The sequence below is a fragment of the Cheilinus undulatus genome, linkage group 21, assembly GCF_018320785.1.
Source record: "Cheilinus undulatus linkage group 21, ASM1832078v1, whole genome shotgun sequence".
Taxonomy (NCBI): Eukaryota; Metazoa; Chordata; class Actinopteri; order Labriformes; family Labridae; genus Cheilinus; species Cheilinus undulatus.
The window spans coordinates 27,859,103-27,874,660 of NC_054885.1; the positions used below are offsets into that span (position 1 = coordinate 27,859,103).

General features: G+C 37.0%; 1 protein-coding gene across 2 annotated transcripts in view; it reads right to left on the reverse strand.

Moving 5' to 3' along the window:
• Nucleotides 1–219: 219 nt before the first annotated feature.
• prkacaa (protein kinase, cAMP-dependent, catalytic, alpha, genome duplicate a) overlaps nucleotides 220–15,558 on the reverse strand; it is a 30,849-nt gene continuing 15,510 nt past the window's right edge. For both annotated transcript variants that reach the window (XM_041817293.1, XM_041817292.1), the window contains exons 2-10: nucleotides 13,639–13,700; nucleotides 13,084–13,212; nucleotides 12,451–12,549; nucleotides 12,278–12,360; nucleotides 12,060–12,186; nucleotides 11,872–11,967; nucleotides 11,580–11,702; nucleotides 9,249–9,413; nucleotides 220–3,252 (exon numbers count right to left, since the gene is read on the reverse strand). In XM_041817293.1, the coding sequence (XP_041673227.1) occupies nucleotides 3,127–3,252; nucleotides 9,249–9,413; nucleotides 11,580–11,702; nucleotides 11,872–11,967; nucleotides 12,060–12,186; nucleotides 12,278–12,360; nucleotides 12,451–12,549; nucleotides 13,084–13,212; nucleotides 13,639–13,700 (1,010 nt within the window). In that variant the 3' untranslated portion in view covers nucleotides 220–3,126. The remainder of the gene's footprint in view (nucleotides 3,253–9,248; nucleotides 9,414–11,579; nucleotides 11,703–11,871; nucleotides 11,968–12,059; nucleotides 12,187–12,277; nucleotides 12,361–12,450; nucleotides 12,550–13,083; nucleotides 13,213–13,638; nucleotides 13,701–15,558) is intronic.

The following is a 15,558-nucleotide window of genomic DNA, read 5'->3' on the forward strand; positions in this document are numbered from 1 at the left end:
ATTCAATTGCACCACCACCTTTTCAAACATTCAATATAACAGACAGGCCAGTGAAAATACAGCAACAGCTCTCACCTACCAAAAGTTATGTTCCTTTGCCCTAGCATGTAACTTCTACTTTCCTTCAGATGTGTATGTCATGAAGAAAAACCCAGTATACATGTACATTTTTGTGACATTGTGCATGTGAACAGAGCTTAGATATAACACAGACATGTTAGTCTTAACAAGTAAAAGTTTATTGGAATGATACATTTTGCAAAATATTACTTTATATTTTTTTTAACATACTCATTGTGTTCTAAGGGTATCTGTCAAGTTCTCCAGAGGGTAAGATAGTTAAGACTGTCAAAGGCAAGGATATACAGTATTGTTTCCCAAAAGGTACAATAGACTACACAATCACTGTACCCAGGTCATGAGGAAAAAAAAGATTAATTTTCTGTTTTTGCTTTTTCTTATTTTTTGAAAATACAATTAGAAAATATGAACGCAAAACATCTCTGATGTAAAAAGTGTTATGTTTGAATGAATGTGCGGAAAGTTTATGAAAATAGAAGGCAAACCCAGGAGAAAAATTCAGTATTAGCACAAAGCAGATGATACTGTTAAGCTGATAGGAGAAATTTCAAGCATATAGAAATCATTTTTGCATGGGAAACAAATGTAAATTGAAAAATAATTCTGATGGCTTCAGTGTCCAAAGTGGATCAATTGGTGTTGCCTTCTACTCACCAAAATCATCTAGGACTTGTAGTCTTGTCAGAAAATAAAAAATTTACATGTGCTCTCTCTAAAGCGTTACATTGTGTCTTGGAAGTTTCAAATAATTAGCAAGGATCAATAATCAGAGATCTGAAAGGGTATGGCATGTGCTTCACTATTTGCAAGACTTAAAAAGTTGTTTGTTGATTCACTGCAATGCTCAGTTATGCTCTAACAAAACAAAGGTTACATAGAGATGAGACTGTCGGCTGTGGAAACATTGTATTCTCAAACATCCCTCAGATCCTGGAGATGTCTTGCTGTTGGGCTGCTTTACCACATGCAAGAAAAACCAGGCTCACCAGAGATGCATTATACAAAAACATTTCATGTTTCCAAACAGCTTTGAAATATTTCCATCAGACAAATCAAGACATTCAAAAGTTATCCTGCATTTGATCTCAGTTACATTAAGAGACGGCCAAAGTGATGACTCAAGCCTAGCGAAATCACTTTGAGTCAAAAAAACATTCTCAAAAATGTCATGTTACAAGACTGACAATTAAATTGATGCACATTAAACAATTCACAGAAGCTTTTCAGTGAGATGGAAAAATACTAGCACCTAGGGCTTATGGAGGAGGGGTGGGAGGCGGTTGAACATCCTTCATCAAACCATAATGTGTTCAGTCAACAAACCAGCAATAAGATTTGGTCTGCGATTGTCTTGCATCCACAGAAATAATCTTGGCAAAAAAGGACAGTTTTAGGATAGCTTTCTTTGTTACATAGAAAGCTAAAATAAAAAAAAAAAAGGGAAAAACACTCCAATCTTAACACGCCTAATAATTTGGTTGGACTTCAAATCTATCTGAAGGTGTTACATGATGGTATATACAAGAGAAGGGGAAAGGGATTAAAAAATATCAATATGAGAAGCACACGTTCAGAGAAAATTATCTGCACTGTTACCTTACGACTGAATATTGAACACAGCCCAGCAGAACTTCCTAGTTCCATCTTCAAAATAGAGCAGCCGAGAGTCAATGTTGTCAGTTAAGCATTTTATCCATGATGCCATGTACCTCAGCACAAATAAAGCATGACGCTCTGCCATCTTTCTTTCAAAGTGATATTGTACAAAAATAACATGCACATTTTGTTGAGACATTTTTGCTACTTTTTTTGCGTATTAAAATCCACCACCATCATAGTTACATACAGAAAACTTTGCAATGCTCTCAGTTTGCAAATTTGGCAGAAGTCATAATTGTTTATTTATGAAATCTTATTTCAGTTTCACAGCTATGAGACACAGTTGAAAAAGAGGAAAATGGATTAATATTCTCTATCATTATTTATATATATATTTATATACAAAGATACACATATAAGTAAAGATAGAGAAATCTGCTATAAATGTACTATGATTTAAATAAACAATAGTCAGGAGTGTGACCACAGTTAGTTGCTGCTAAATCACAGCTTTTTAAACCCACCCTTGAGCACTAAGTAACACACAAGCACAGAGATCGACATAAAAAGGACAAAATGATCACCAATAGGATTCTTAAACTGCTCTAATAAATTCAGCTAAGAGAAAGACAGACTTCAATGCAGACCTCAAGTTTACCGTTTCTCACAGGTCCTCACGTGGAGTAAGGCCTAGAAGACGAAGTGTACTGTGATAAAATCAGATTCACTCTGATCAAAGAGGTCACCACTGCACCGACCGCAAGCAGTGAGTGCATCATCTACCCAATAATCATGCCACATTGAGCAGACAAAGGCAGGCGCTGAGTGTGTTCAAGCTTTAAACCAAACGGGCACAAGGGCTGATGCCACCATGGCCAAAGCTCTGCGCCAATGCTTTCGACACAGTTTTCCAACCAGTTGGCATTATGATAGGCACATCTGTTGGACTTGGTATTGCTTGGACTGATTCAGGATAGAGAGATTTTTGGGGGGGGGGCAGGATGACAAGGTACAACAATCACTCTCTGAGAAGCTTGTAGAGATGGTCCGTTAAAAAAGGAGCCTAGCAGATTCAGTACCTCAACAGAAAATCAATGCCTCAACCTGCAAAGACTGAAAACATGTCATTATACAATCAGAAAAGATACACGTATAGCTGGACAGCCACAACCTATGCCTGTTTTCTTCTCCAGCCCCTGCCACAAACACAAGAGGGGTAAATAAAATGAAAAGGTAACAGTTGAGAAACAATCAGAAAAGGCAACACTGCTGGTTCTGTTGGATCTGTCTGCACTTTGCCTACCTTTCCTTTTGGGGGATTTTACATTGTTGTCGCCATTACATATAAGCAAGTTAGCAGTCCACCCTAGAGCTTCCTCCTTTTGACCCCCTTTGACTTTCTACATATCTGTCTCTCTCTGTCTTTTCGCTACTCATGGTCGGAATCTAGAACTCAGCAAACTCCTTTGCACACTTCTCTGTGAAGGAGACTCTGATTTCCTCTTCCTCGTAGTCGTCGAAGTTGCTTGTGTCACCAGGGCCTTTGCACTTAGGAATAAAGGGAGCTTCGACCTGGAACAGAGAGATATCATATCATCAGAACCATGCTTTTTTTTCTAAAGAGAGCCTAAACTGAAGTCATTGCATCATTAACTACAGGATGCCACTGGAATAAGATCCACATGAGACACTAAAACATTTCTCTTTTCATCTAAAATAGTACAAAATAATTGCTAATTAGTTAAAATGTAAATAAAACTAAATTAACAATTAAAAGACTATGATTGAATTCTTGGAAGACTTGTTAAATGATCCAACTAAGGTCACACTGCAGGTGGAATTCAGCAATCGTGCCGTTATTTTCTTTCCCTGAAACAAACTCATTTAATTGCCTCATTTTTCCAGATTTCCCAGAATAAATTTCAACAATTGCATATAAAAACAACTTCCTTTGCCACACATGCAAATGTGTTCAGAAAAAAAAAGTTTTTAAAACTCAAAAAAACAAAAACAACAAGAGTTAGATTGATATTTCCATTATTTATTTATTTATTTTTTGTATCAACATAGCATTTAATTCTGCATGTGTTCTCAACAGAGGATCCCTCTCCATGCAGCATTTCTCCCTGATGAGGCCAATTTTAAGTTGGGGTCATCAACATGTTCTTTTTTAATAAGAGAAAACCAGACACTCCAAACGTTAATAAATGAGGAAGGAAATACTTAAAAAGCCTTTATTATAATGGCAAAATAAAAAAAAGCCAACATGTTTCAACCAAGTCAGAGCCAAAAGATAATCCTCCTGGCAATGGCACCTTTACAGTGCCTACTTCCAAATATACTGATTCCTGCATACCTTTGGTATGAAAACTTCCATCCTTCATTGAGAACACTTCTGATGTATAAATAAAATTGGGACATACAAGCTCATTTTCTGGTGTCAATGGACAGAGTTTATACACTAATATTGACCACCAGTAGAATTTGATTGCTTTGGGTCACTTATTTCAGGCCCAGACAGGTTTATAGAGATGTGACGTTTATGAACGACCCAAATCTTTTCAACGGCTCTTTAACATGAACGTTGGGAACCGAGTCACAGCTGCGAGCTGTTTGTTTTTTTTATCCTTATGTTTCACACAGATGCACGCACAATCTCCTCCTTTGCTACTCATCGGAGTGAGATGATTATACACATAAGGATAGTTCAGGAGTCCTCTGCAGGGTTTAAATTTTTTACAAAGCAGCAATATGTACTCCAGGACAGATCACCAGTCCATTGCAGTATTAAAACTGGAAGTATTAGTGGGCTGTATGTACATTTTTCTCTAATTTATTATAGTTGTATCTATTTTTCTAATACTTGAAATATTGTTTCGTAAAAGTATTGAGTTTTTCTATCAAAACATTCTTGTGTGAGATGTTATCTCTAAAATTTGCACTAAAATCACTCAGGCATACTACATACATGCACACAATACTAACAGTACAGAGCTACTGCAGTATGTGGTATAAATTTATATTTTTCTCTTGTATACTAGATTTCCTAAAGATGCTTTCAGTGATTTTATCACCACTAGAATATATATTTGTGGGATGTATATGTTTGAATGATTTGAACCAAATCATACCTTTTCATTCCTTCCAGTGATAATTTTCCAGATAAAATGAGTTACCCCAGGCTAGCTTGGGTTAGTTTTTTGAACGGCTCTCCGAGAGGAACAGATCCACACGATCTGGCTCCCTTCAAAGAGCCATAAATCCCATCTCTACAGTTTTCAACCCACTTCTGATTTTCTTTTGAAACTGACAGACTGTGTCATTCTTAGTAACATTTTTTGCTTATGGAAGAAGCGTACATTCAAAAGATTGGCATTTCTAGTATGGGTTCTTGTTTTCTCCTAACTATGCTTGTTTTTTGGGGTCTGTGGAAAAAGGAACATGTATAGATTCCTGTGACTCCATTTCACCAGCTTATCACCTGGTATGGGCAGCATACTGATGACATTTTGTTGGCTTTTGATGGTAGCGTGACTTAACTGTTGCAGTTCCAGGGTTTCCCATCAATAACATGGTCCATGGCACTCTGCCATGGTCTGATTTTTATCACCATCGTTTATTTTGCCCCACCAACGTAACATTTTATTAAAGCCGACATCAACTTGCTCAGCACTAAACCCGTACATGCACATGAGCCATGCTGTGCATGGAGTGTGGTGCAGACAAACGCCCTGTACTGTGTGACTGAGCTTCAGACACTCGAGCTTTGAAACATTTCAGGTGAAACATTTATTCCCCTCTACCTTAGATTCATGTAGGATCTGCTTATCTGTATGGATTGGTGAGCTCCCGCCATGCCTCTCTAACGCACAGGCTACCTTAATGTCAAATTTATTAAATATTTCGCTTCAGTCAGACATATCACTTAACAGGAAATGATTAAGTATTTAAGTGGGTATAAAACATGTTACAAAATCTTTGCACCAGCTAATAAGGCAAAAAAAGGGATAGAGGCAGTCAGGTGAAAGATTTTCAGCTGTAGCTGAGTAAAACGGTCTCTGATTTTAGTTAGTTGTTGGATAATTCATAATTCCTTCAGGAATTAGAGAGAATATAGCTGCTTTAAATGTCTCTGTTTCTGTGAATTGACTAATTGTTTATGGGTTACATTAACAAGGAGGGAGGAACAGAGTGTTAATAATGACAAATCATTGTATAGAATGTAAATGTAGAATGTAAACTGAACACAGACATTTCATTTATGTCTCATTTAGATATTATTGAATATTCACAGTATACAGCATTCACTTTCACTTCCCCGTCTTAAAAGATACTGAGGGACCGTTACACTCCACTCTTTTTAGTAAGAGCACATCATGTATTACTGTCCTCAGAGCTGATTCTTTTCATCCTCTTCACCTCAAAAATAACATTCCTTATCGTCAGTTTTGGGGCCTACGTTGCATTTGTGACCAAGATACTGATTCTGTTGATAAGACTGAGTTTATGTCCTGCAGATTTTTTGACAGAAGCTACCGGCCCAGAGTAATTCAACAGGCTGTTGACAGAGCACAATGTTTGGAGTGTAACAGCAGAGACAGTTTCTCAGTCTCAGCCCTTTTTATTTATTTATTTTTTTGTTTTTACTACTTTCGGTACTCATGCCAAACAGATTAAAATTATTGTCAACAGTCACTCGGCTGTCATACAGAGTCACCCCCTTCTGAGAAAAGCTATTCCCTGAAACTCAGGCATTCATATCTTCCAGCAGACAAAACAAGGACTTGGTTAAATAAACCACCTGATACATTTAAATGCATATATTACCCTCACTGTCATAATGTTGCACAAACAAAAGGGTTTGTAGATGAAATTGACAAACAGAATTCATTAATTATAACATAACTTTTGTGGTGCGTTTGTTTTGTCCATGTAAGAAAGGGTTTTCTTACATAGGGCATTCAAAGGACGCCTGAGGGATCGCCTGGCTGAGCATAAATATGCCATCGTCTGGCTATTAGAAAAAGAAATCAAGTTAATCCAATGGCTGACACTTTAATGAATCCCACAATGCCAATGATTCCTTATTGCCCATTGAAGGTATTAAAAATTTCAAACCTTTGTTCAGAGGAGGGAGGTGACAGAATCGAGAAGCTCAATCAAAGAGAAACCTTCGGGATCCATCGCTGTATGCTTGGGGTTATTCTGGTTTGAATAAGGATTTGGACCCATCTTGTTTTTTTTTTTGTTTTTTTTGTAATGCATTTTCTGTGTCTTTGGTGTGTTTTTCCTGTTGTTCACAAACCTAAACACTGGATGTTTTTGTGTATGTTTGTTGTATTTTGGATATTTCATTTGAGTATTTCTTTTGTGTCTTCATTTGTTGTTGATTTCTTTGCAGGTATTGGGGGAGGCCACACCATAATGACTGATTAGTGAGCCCTGGTTGATGAATCTAACCTGGCTTCTTTTTTCTCTGATTTTTGCTACTTTCTGCTATTAGCTGTAGTTTATATAGAGGTATGACCACACCACAAACGTTTGTCTGTTAGCCCTGATGAAGACCCACATCGTTTGATACATGCTGGTTTTTTAAACTGATTTGGCCATCATAATAAATTCTTTTCAAGTATTTCCTTCCTCATTTTGACATTTTTTCATGTTTGAAGTGCATGATTTTCTCTTTTTTATTGGATAATATTTCCCCTGTTCTCCAAGAGCACTCAACTTTGGCTGCTCAGTGTGACTTATGTGTAAGAACTATAAGACAGTCACCCCCCAATGTTATTTTTTTTTTAAATATCTGACCTTCAAGAAACTCAGTGATAACCAACACTGTTAACAGGGCTTCAAAATAAATATAAATTAATGGGGTTAAAAAAAGGGGGTTCTATCTGTAGCCATCATAGTACTTTTGATCCACTTCAGATTGTTACTGTTTTGCTGTAATCCTGCTAAATCCAACAGCTTTTATGTAAAGAACAAGGAGGGAAACATGTTTAGCCATTTTTTCATTTGCCTCCAATGGTATACGGTCTGTGCAGAGAGAGCACAGATGGTGTGAAATTACCCAGCCCACAAATGTTGACTGAAGAAAATTCAAATATCTCATTAAACTAGGGCTGTAGTCAACCAAAGAATAACTTGCTCTACTGAAATTACACCCACACCAACCGATCGGTTGGTTGTTGGAAAAAGAAAAAAAAACAACAACCTGCATGTTATCTCTAGCTCAACATAGTCAGTGACACTGTCTTCATTGCATTATCCAGGTAAACTAAATAAACTGAAAAATTAACGTAAGTTCTTTTTATTCTAAAGCACTGACTTTCACACAGCAGTGAAAGTTCATCAGTCTCCTAGCTGACTGTGTGCGGAGAGGCTGCTGGAGGTGTCTGAGCGAGTCACAGAGAGATACAGCTGCTGTTGTTGTCATGCTTCAAACTTTGCAGACTGTGCTGACTTTTAAACAGTAAGTATATGGCATTGTATTTAAAACGTCTCATTATTGGTGGCATTAATTTTGGATGAAAGAAATTGTTCATTTTTTGTGACATTTTTTGCCTGTATCTGTGTGTGGGCACCGCAAAAAAATCAACACACATTGTGCAGCCATTTCTGGTAAATAATGTTCCTTTTTTATTCAATAAAACTTATCAAAGACAGAGTTACCATCTCATGCAGAAAAAATACTGATGAGAGCTGGAGGTTATTGTTCTGTCTTATTTATAAGACTACGGTAAACTTTCCAGGGATTAGAGGTCTGATTTAGCAAATGTTGCTTGTTCAGGGTCTCTGCAGGTTTCAACAAGTCAAATTTAAGACTTTTTAAGACCATAATAAATACAATTTAAGACCCATTTCACATCCATACTGGCAAAAAAGTAAAAAAAAGACATGAAGGAAAATTGGAGGCCCAGTATTAGTGGCAAAGTATATGTAGGGCCCTATGAAATCTGTTTTATTTTTTGCCAAATTCTGTTTTTTCTGTGTTAATGTTTTTTGGAATTCCGTTTTTTAACCTTTTCACTAATTTTACCAAAAAAAAAGAATGTCTTGTTTATGTAAATGAATAAAATTAAATAGAAATAACCTTAAATTTATTGAATACGGGCAACAGTTTGCCCAGAAGCCATTGTTTGGATAACCCTGATATAAAATAATTATAACCAGTGTAACAGTCAGATATTTCCAACATTTCAAGACACATCCACGTGTATAATCACATCCAAACTGATGTTTATAATGCAAATGAAGAAATCCTTCTGTTCTCTCACCACAGACACTGACAGTAACTTAATAAGAAGGTCACATTAAAGTTAAATGGTTAATGGTAAACCTGTTACCTAAACTTGTATTTACAGGGTTTCTGGTATCACCTCTACAGCATCAGGCAGTGTTGCTGTGGCTGGAAACAGACACACACTCTTAGGGCATTTATTATAAACATGCCCATATTAAACAGCAGATTTTTCATCATGGTAATTTAAGTGATAGTGTAGCTATTTTTAAATGCCATGGGATATGCTATTACCAGATTACCACAAAACCTTAGCCAGACTTCTCACCTTCCTCTGGTAGATGGCAATCCAATCAGTGGTAGCAAACCACTTGTGAGTCTTGATATCATTGACTCCATTCCTGAGGTTGCCAAAGCGCTTGGTCAGGTCCACCTGCAGCAAATTTCTCAACAGATCCTTCAGGTCTGAGCTGAAGTGGGAGGGAAAGCGGACCTGAAAACAGTAAAGCAGCATGACTGTCAGTTTAAACCCTGTGCCGAGTATTCAAAACAGACTGGAAGACACTGGTCTACAGCTGGATACGAGCATTGTATGAGTGAGTTGTAAATGGTACAGGCTGACATGACATTGTGTCCATAGTTGTTGAATTTGAAAGTCATTTGCCTAGTTGTGTCACATCTGTTTGTTTGCACGATTCCACTATTTGATCCCTCTGATGAGTGAGCCAAAGTAGTAGTTTTGCTTTTCCCACCACAGCTGATAAACGACCATGCAAAAACGCCAAGATCACAGCCATTTGGCAGATACTTAAGCTATGCAGCCTAATGCTGAATATGATGCAATGTTCAAAGTCACTTAGGGCACCTGTTTGTTCCAATGCTAATGAACACCAACTGATGATAGGAAAGTTGTCTGCATGATTTCCAGAGTAAGTGATAAATTACTTGCTGAAATGTATCTGAGTGACCTGCTAATCCACAACTTAACACTGTAGTTCATGACTACTTGGATCACAGAAAGCTTCAAATTAACAGTTACTTTAAAATCCACAATATAAGAAAGGGAAGAAAGGTTTAAACTATGTTTCTGCATGATGATTTCCTTTCCTTAACAGTGGATGATCTTTTTTTCTAAATGCATGAAGTGAGCTAATGAGGTTGAAGATGTATCCCTACATATTTTGAGCAGTCAATACAATAATACAATCAGTAATGGTGAATTTTCAATAGCTTCAGGTTTTGTGCAGCGCGTGATGATGGCAGCTCCACTTTTAGCTATGATGGCGCATGTCTCCACATTTATACTGGTATATTGGTAAAACTGGTATATAGAACACAGTTAACTTTTCAGATGGAAGAAAAAAAGTATTGAAAGGGCATCTTGTACTCTTGGATTTTATGAGACATCAAAGTCAATGGCAAACTTGACAATCACCTAGGTAAGTGGAAATAAAAGTTTCTGTTTCAAATCTTTAATCTAATATTACATAATGACATCAGAGTTTCTCTATTTATTTGTATGCATTTCATTAACTTGTATGCTTTGTTTTATCCTTTCAACATTTTTCATATGTCATCAACCTGGCAGAGACTAAACTGAGAGGATGGCTGAAGAGCATCAGGAAATATGGGGAAAAAGAGTGGGGGAAGAAATGCACCAAACAAGTGCTAAGACTGGGTAATCAATCCTATGACCAGTGCGCTGAGGACTACAGCCTTTGAATATGGATGCCTGCTCTGGCCACCGAGCTAAACCAACCTAAGACCTTTTCAAGACTCTAATTGAAGACAAATTAATATCATTTTCCACCTTATAGCATTGGTGCTTTTAGCCAGTCATCTCCAGTCTTTCATTTCATTTCCCCATCTTCTCCTCACATCCATCCATGCTTTGTCAGCAAGTCCACAACATGCTGCCTTAAATGACATGAACTGTCAGACTAACAAATCCCTAACCTTCACATATCCATTGCATGGGATATATCACACAACAATCAGGGCAACTACCCACTGAAAGGTTTAGGAAAGTATTACTGGAGCCAGTTGGTGAAATAAACTCGTGTCAGAGCCAGCCAGAAGAAGAGAAAAAACATATTTTCTGCCAAGAAAAGCTTTCAGTGTGATTATTTGCTCTTCTTTTAGCATAAAAATGTATCCAGTTCTTTTAAAACTGCCGCTGTAGCTACGTTCAAGCTATTCACTCCATTAGCAGCCATTGTAAACCAGCTTACAGTACAACTGGAATCTGGCCAATCCATCTGGCTATGCAAGGTTAAACAATATAAAAATGTGTATATATTTTATGATGCAGACAGTTTAGACTGGAAACAGATATGTCTCAGTGAAAGTGCCATCTAAAAGTTAAGATGTCTAAGAGTAAAAACATGACTATATGATATTTTTAGAACTGAAATTAAAAAAGTAAAGTGTATGACTTTTTACGATGTTTTAATGCACCACAAGAACCCTAAATAAAACTCATCTCACACCTGAAAATAGCACAGCTGTTTGTAATGGACTAAAAATTGCTTGTACTTTTTGTTAAAGCTAATGAAATTGCTTATAAATAATCCTTGATAAGAACACTGTGGCTGCTGAATTTGGACAGTCAAACAAAACACACCAAAACAAAATGCACTGTGGTTTTCCCTCAACTCACCTTCCCTGATACAATCTTCTCATAAATCTGAATAGGCTGGTCTGCAAAGAAGGGAGGGTAACCAGCTGCCATCTCATATATCAGCACTCCCAGAGCCCACCAGTCCACCGCTTTATTGTAACCCTGGAAAAAAGAAATTCAAGGACTGTCAGTTGTATTTTCCAACATAATGGGAACACATTAGACTAATCACAGATAGATCACATAGAAACTTTACCAAAGTCCTAAAGTTGATGAACTGTGACATCCTTGTGATGTGACATAATAAGTAACATAAATAGTTAAGACTTACCTTACTGAGGATGATCTCTGGGGCCAGATACTCAGGGGTCCCACAAAGCGTCCAGGTTCGGCCCTTCACCCTTTTTGCAAATCCAAAATCTGTTACCTGTGGAACAAAGTTCACAGCTCTGAGGACCAACTAACCAAGACCAATAAAACATCATTATTCTTGAGGGCAGAAGTAACGGAATTCTTTACCTGGATGTAACCTTGCTGGTCAATGAGAAGGTTCTCTGGTTTAAGATCCCGGTAGATGAGATCCAGCGAGTGAAGGTATTCAAAGGTCAGTACAATCTGGGCTGCGTAGAAGCGGGCGTGTGGTTCACTGTGAAACACATTGGGCATAACATATTATGTTTACAGTCAACCCCTAGGGTGCGTGGAAATATCTTAGAGTTACCTTCAAGTAAACTTACCTGAATCTGCCGATTCTCCTTAAGTGTGAGAACATTTCACCCCCAGGAACATACTCCATAATCATATACAGATTACTGTTGTCCTAAGGAGGGATGAGCAAACCCTTAATTTTCCATGCAAAAACAAGGTGAACATGACTCAAAGAAGAACTAATGGTCTTTATAATGCATACCTTAAAAGAGTGCTCCAGTCGCACCAAAAAAGGAAAGCTGACAGCTTGCAGAATACGTTTCTCGTTCAGTGTGTGTTCTATCTGTTTCAGCTTCACGACCTGGGGTCGACATAAAATAGTGTGTTAAAAATTCTACATTCTGACTTTAGCTACTTGATTTCTTACATCAGTGTTATTAAAGCAAAGAAATCTGGGGCGTTTGAACTTCTGTAACAAAGTGATCTTTGTGCCCTTCTAACATCGATATGGCATCAGAAGATGCACTTGTTCTGCTGTAAAAGATAGACTGTCACAGTCATAGACAGTCACATGCATCACTGGTCAGACATAAATGTGACTCTACACAGAAGATTACTTAAATTTTAAGATCTAGAGGGTCAACAACTATGCATTTCTCTACAAAACCAACTCCTTTGTAGTTAAAACAAACCCTTTTACTTGTAGAATAGACATGGCTTCTTGTCCCAGTAGTATTTCATGTTAAAAGTACAAGAACTGGCACACACATTAGTGCAATTTCACAAAAGACATTATTTTTATGTCAGAAATGCAAGCTACAAGGCCAAAGACATACAATAACTGATATTAACCCAGTAGAGTATCTCTTGACTATCCTGCCTTTCAGTACAATACCTTCTGTTTGTCAAGTATTTTCATGGCAAAGTGCTGGCCTGTCTCTTTGTGTTTAACCAGCATGACTCGACCAAATGAACCAGTGCCTAAGGTCTTCAGACGATCAAAGTGATCCAATGCCGCAGTTTGCTGTGAAGGGAGAATAGGGTGTCAGTTTGAGAAAAGGGCATAAAACAGACATACAGTCCTATTTAAGAGCACTACATGTGCCTAATTACTACTTCATGAAAAAAATGCACAGTTATGTCAATACAAAGAAAAAAATCGTTCTTTTGATTAAATCTGGTCATCTTGTAATTTTAGTGGAGTCAGTATTTCATCTACTTTTGTGAATAAAATTGTTAAGTATCAGACAAATATCACAACACCCCAGCAGAGGGAGCACTCCCTCTCTAGGATTTCATTTGACTTACTCTCCCTGTGCAAGTAAACAAACATGTATGAATCTTAAGAGAAATGTCTGTTTCACAGTTACAATAACCATACTGATATAATCATAAATAATATTGAAAAAAAATAATCTGGAACATAAGACTTCTTCTGTTTCACACTCACCTGTGCTGGATTCTCCCATTTCTTCAGGAAATCTTCTTTGGCTTTTGCAAGAAACTCCTTCACTGCAACAAGTAACAAAATATCAAATAAATCAAGTTTATCTTTATTCTTCAAGAAATAGAGAAAAATCAGGTCCAGATCTAAATTATTTTGTGAAACAGACTACCTCACATAATAATCAAAACCCAGAGAACACCACAAAATTTGTGTTTCAAATAAAATATGGAGGCAAGAAACTTAATCCACTTGTCAATATATGCATTTGTCCCTATTTACAAATAAAAATTAATGCGACAGAAGTCTCATGCTGCTGTCCATCTGTGTCTTTCAGCTTGGCCTTCCTGTACTTTAATGGTGAGATAAATTAGGATAAAGACCCGGTGAATAATAAAAAGGCTTCAACTCATGTTAATGCCACAGAATGTACCAATGCAGCTATTTCCTGTTGGAATAGAAAAAATAAAAAAAACAATGAATGTCCTGAAATAAATTAAAAACAGATAGTGCTTAATCGAGTATTTCTCCAGTCACAAAAACATGGATTTAACATCACAGATTTAGAATTGATTTTAGATGATCGAGACACCCAGGAATGGTCTAATGAAGGTAAAATATTATACACCTGTAGGCTTTATCAGCAAGTGTATCAATGTCTTTACAAAGTCATGATACATGCTGACAAAAGAGGCCCCCCAGAAAAAACAAAAAAAAACAAAAAAAGACTTAACAGCTTTATTTAAGGGAAAAACAACAAAATCATGTACTTACACTAGTGGCTCCCCAAAGCCCTCTTGCAACACTACACACATCACAACATAAATGTATACTAATACACACAAAACACACCATCATTCATGCCCTTTGCTTACAAATTCAGTATTTTTTTTTTAAAGAAATTATTAAACATTCTCTGCTAACAAACTAACCAGCAGCATTTACTTTAACATGGGTCTCTGTAACAACAGCCATAACTTAAATATTTATCATTACACCCCACTCTCTTAGAATGAATAGTTTATAGAAATAAAAAAGTGATTAAAACTTTCTATTATTTGTATCTCCAGCCCTACAATAATTTCCAGTTGGTCTTCATGCCACAGATCTCCTACAGACTGGTGCTTAGTTCTGATGCCGTGAGACTGCCACACTTAATTCATTTTCAGTGTCCAGCTTTGATCTGCATTATTTCTTCAACTGCAGAAAAACTTCTCACACTGGTAGGAGGTGGTAGCATGGCTCTCTTCATTACCCATTATTGTGAAGCTGAGGATTAAATTTTTTTTTTGCACCGCATACATTCTCCTGAGAGTCCTCTGCCATTGCTTTCAAAGCAGTGCAAAAAAAAACAAACAAAAAACAACAACAACAAAAACAAACAAAAAAAAAATACAAGACCACCATGAGGCCTATTAAAATTCCATGGCTGGAGTTGAAAGACACTTAACATGTGGCCAGATCCGTCACAAAACAGGACGATAAAAAAGCATAAAATTGTATAATTCCCAGAAGGCAAAGGACAGACTAGAATGACCTGAGCAGAAAGGTGCAGGGTTTAACCAAACCAGAGGTCCCTTTACGCGGCCACTCTAAAAGGTTTTCAACTTGACTTCATCTTATCAACATCAGTACGATTTATAAATAGTGCCAACATCATGTTGTGGGTAGGGATGCCTGATAATAGAATTTTTCCGATAACGATATATAAACTAGGCCTGACAGCTTCAATTTGATTTGTCGATTGATTGGTTGATGAGCTTTCTTTAATCTGACCAAGAAAAGATGCACTCAAAAAACAAAAAACAAAAAAAAAACATAGTAACAACACATCTTAAACTTCATAGAGCTGTTGGATGTTAGTATTAAAGTAGCACTGTAGGGTTTCACTGTTCTACCATCCTTCACAGCATCAACTCCATCTGC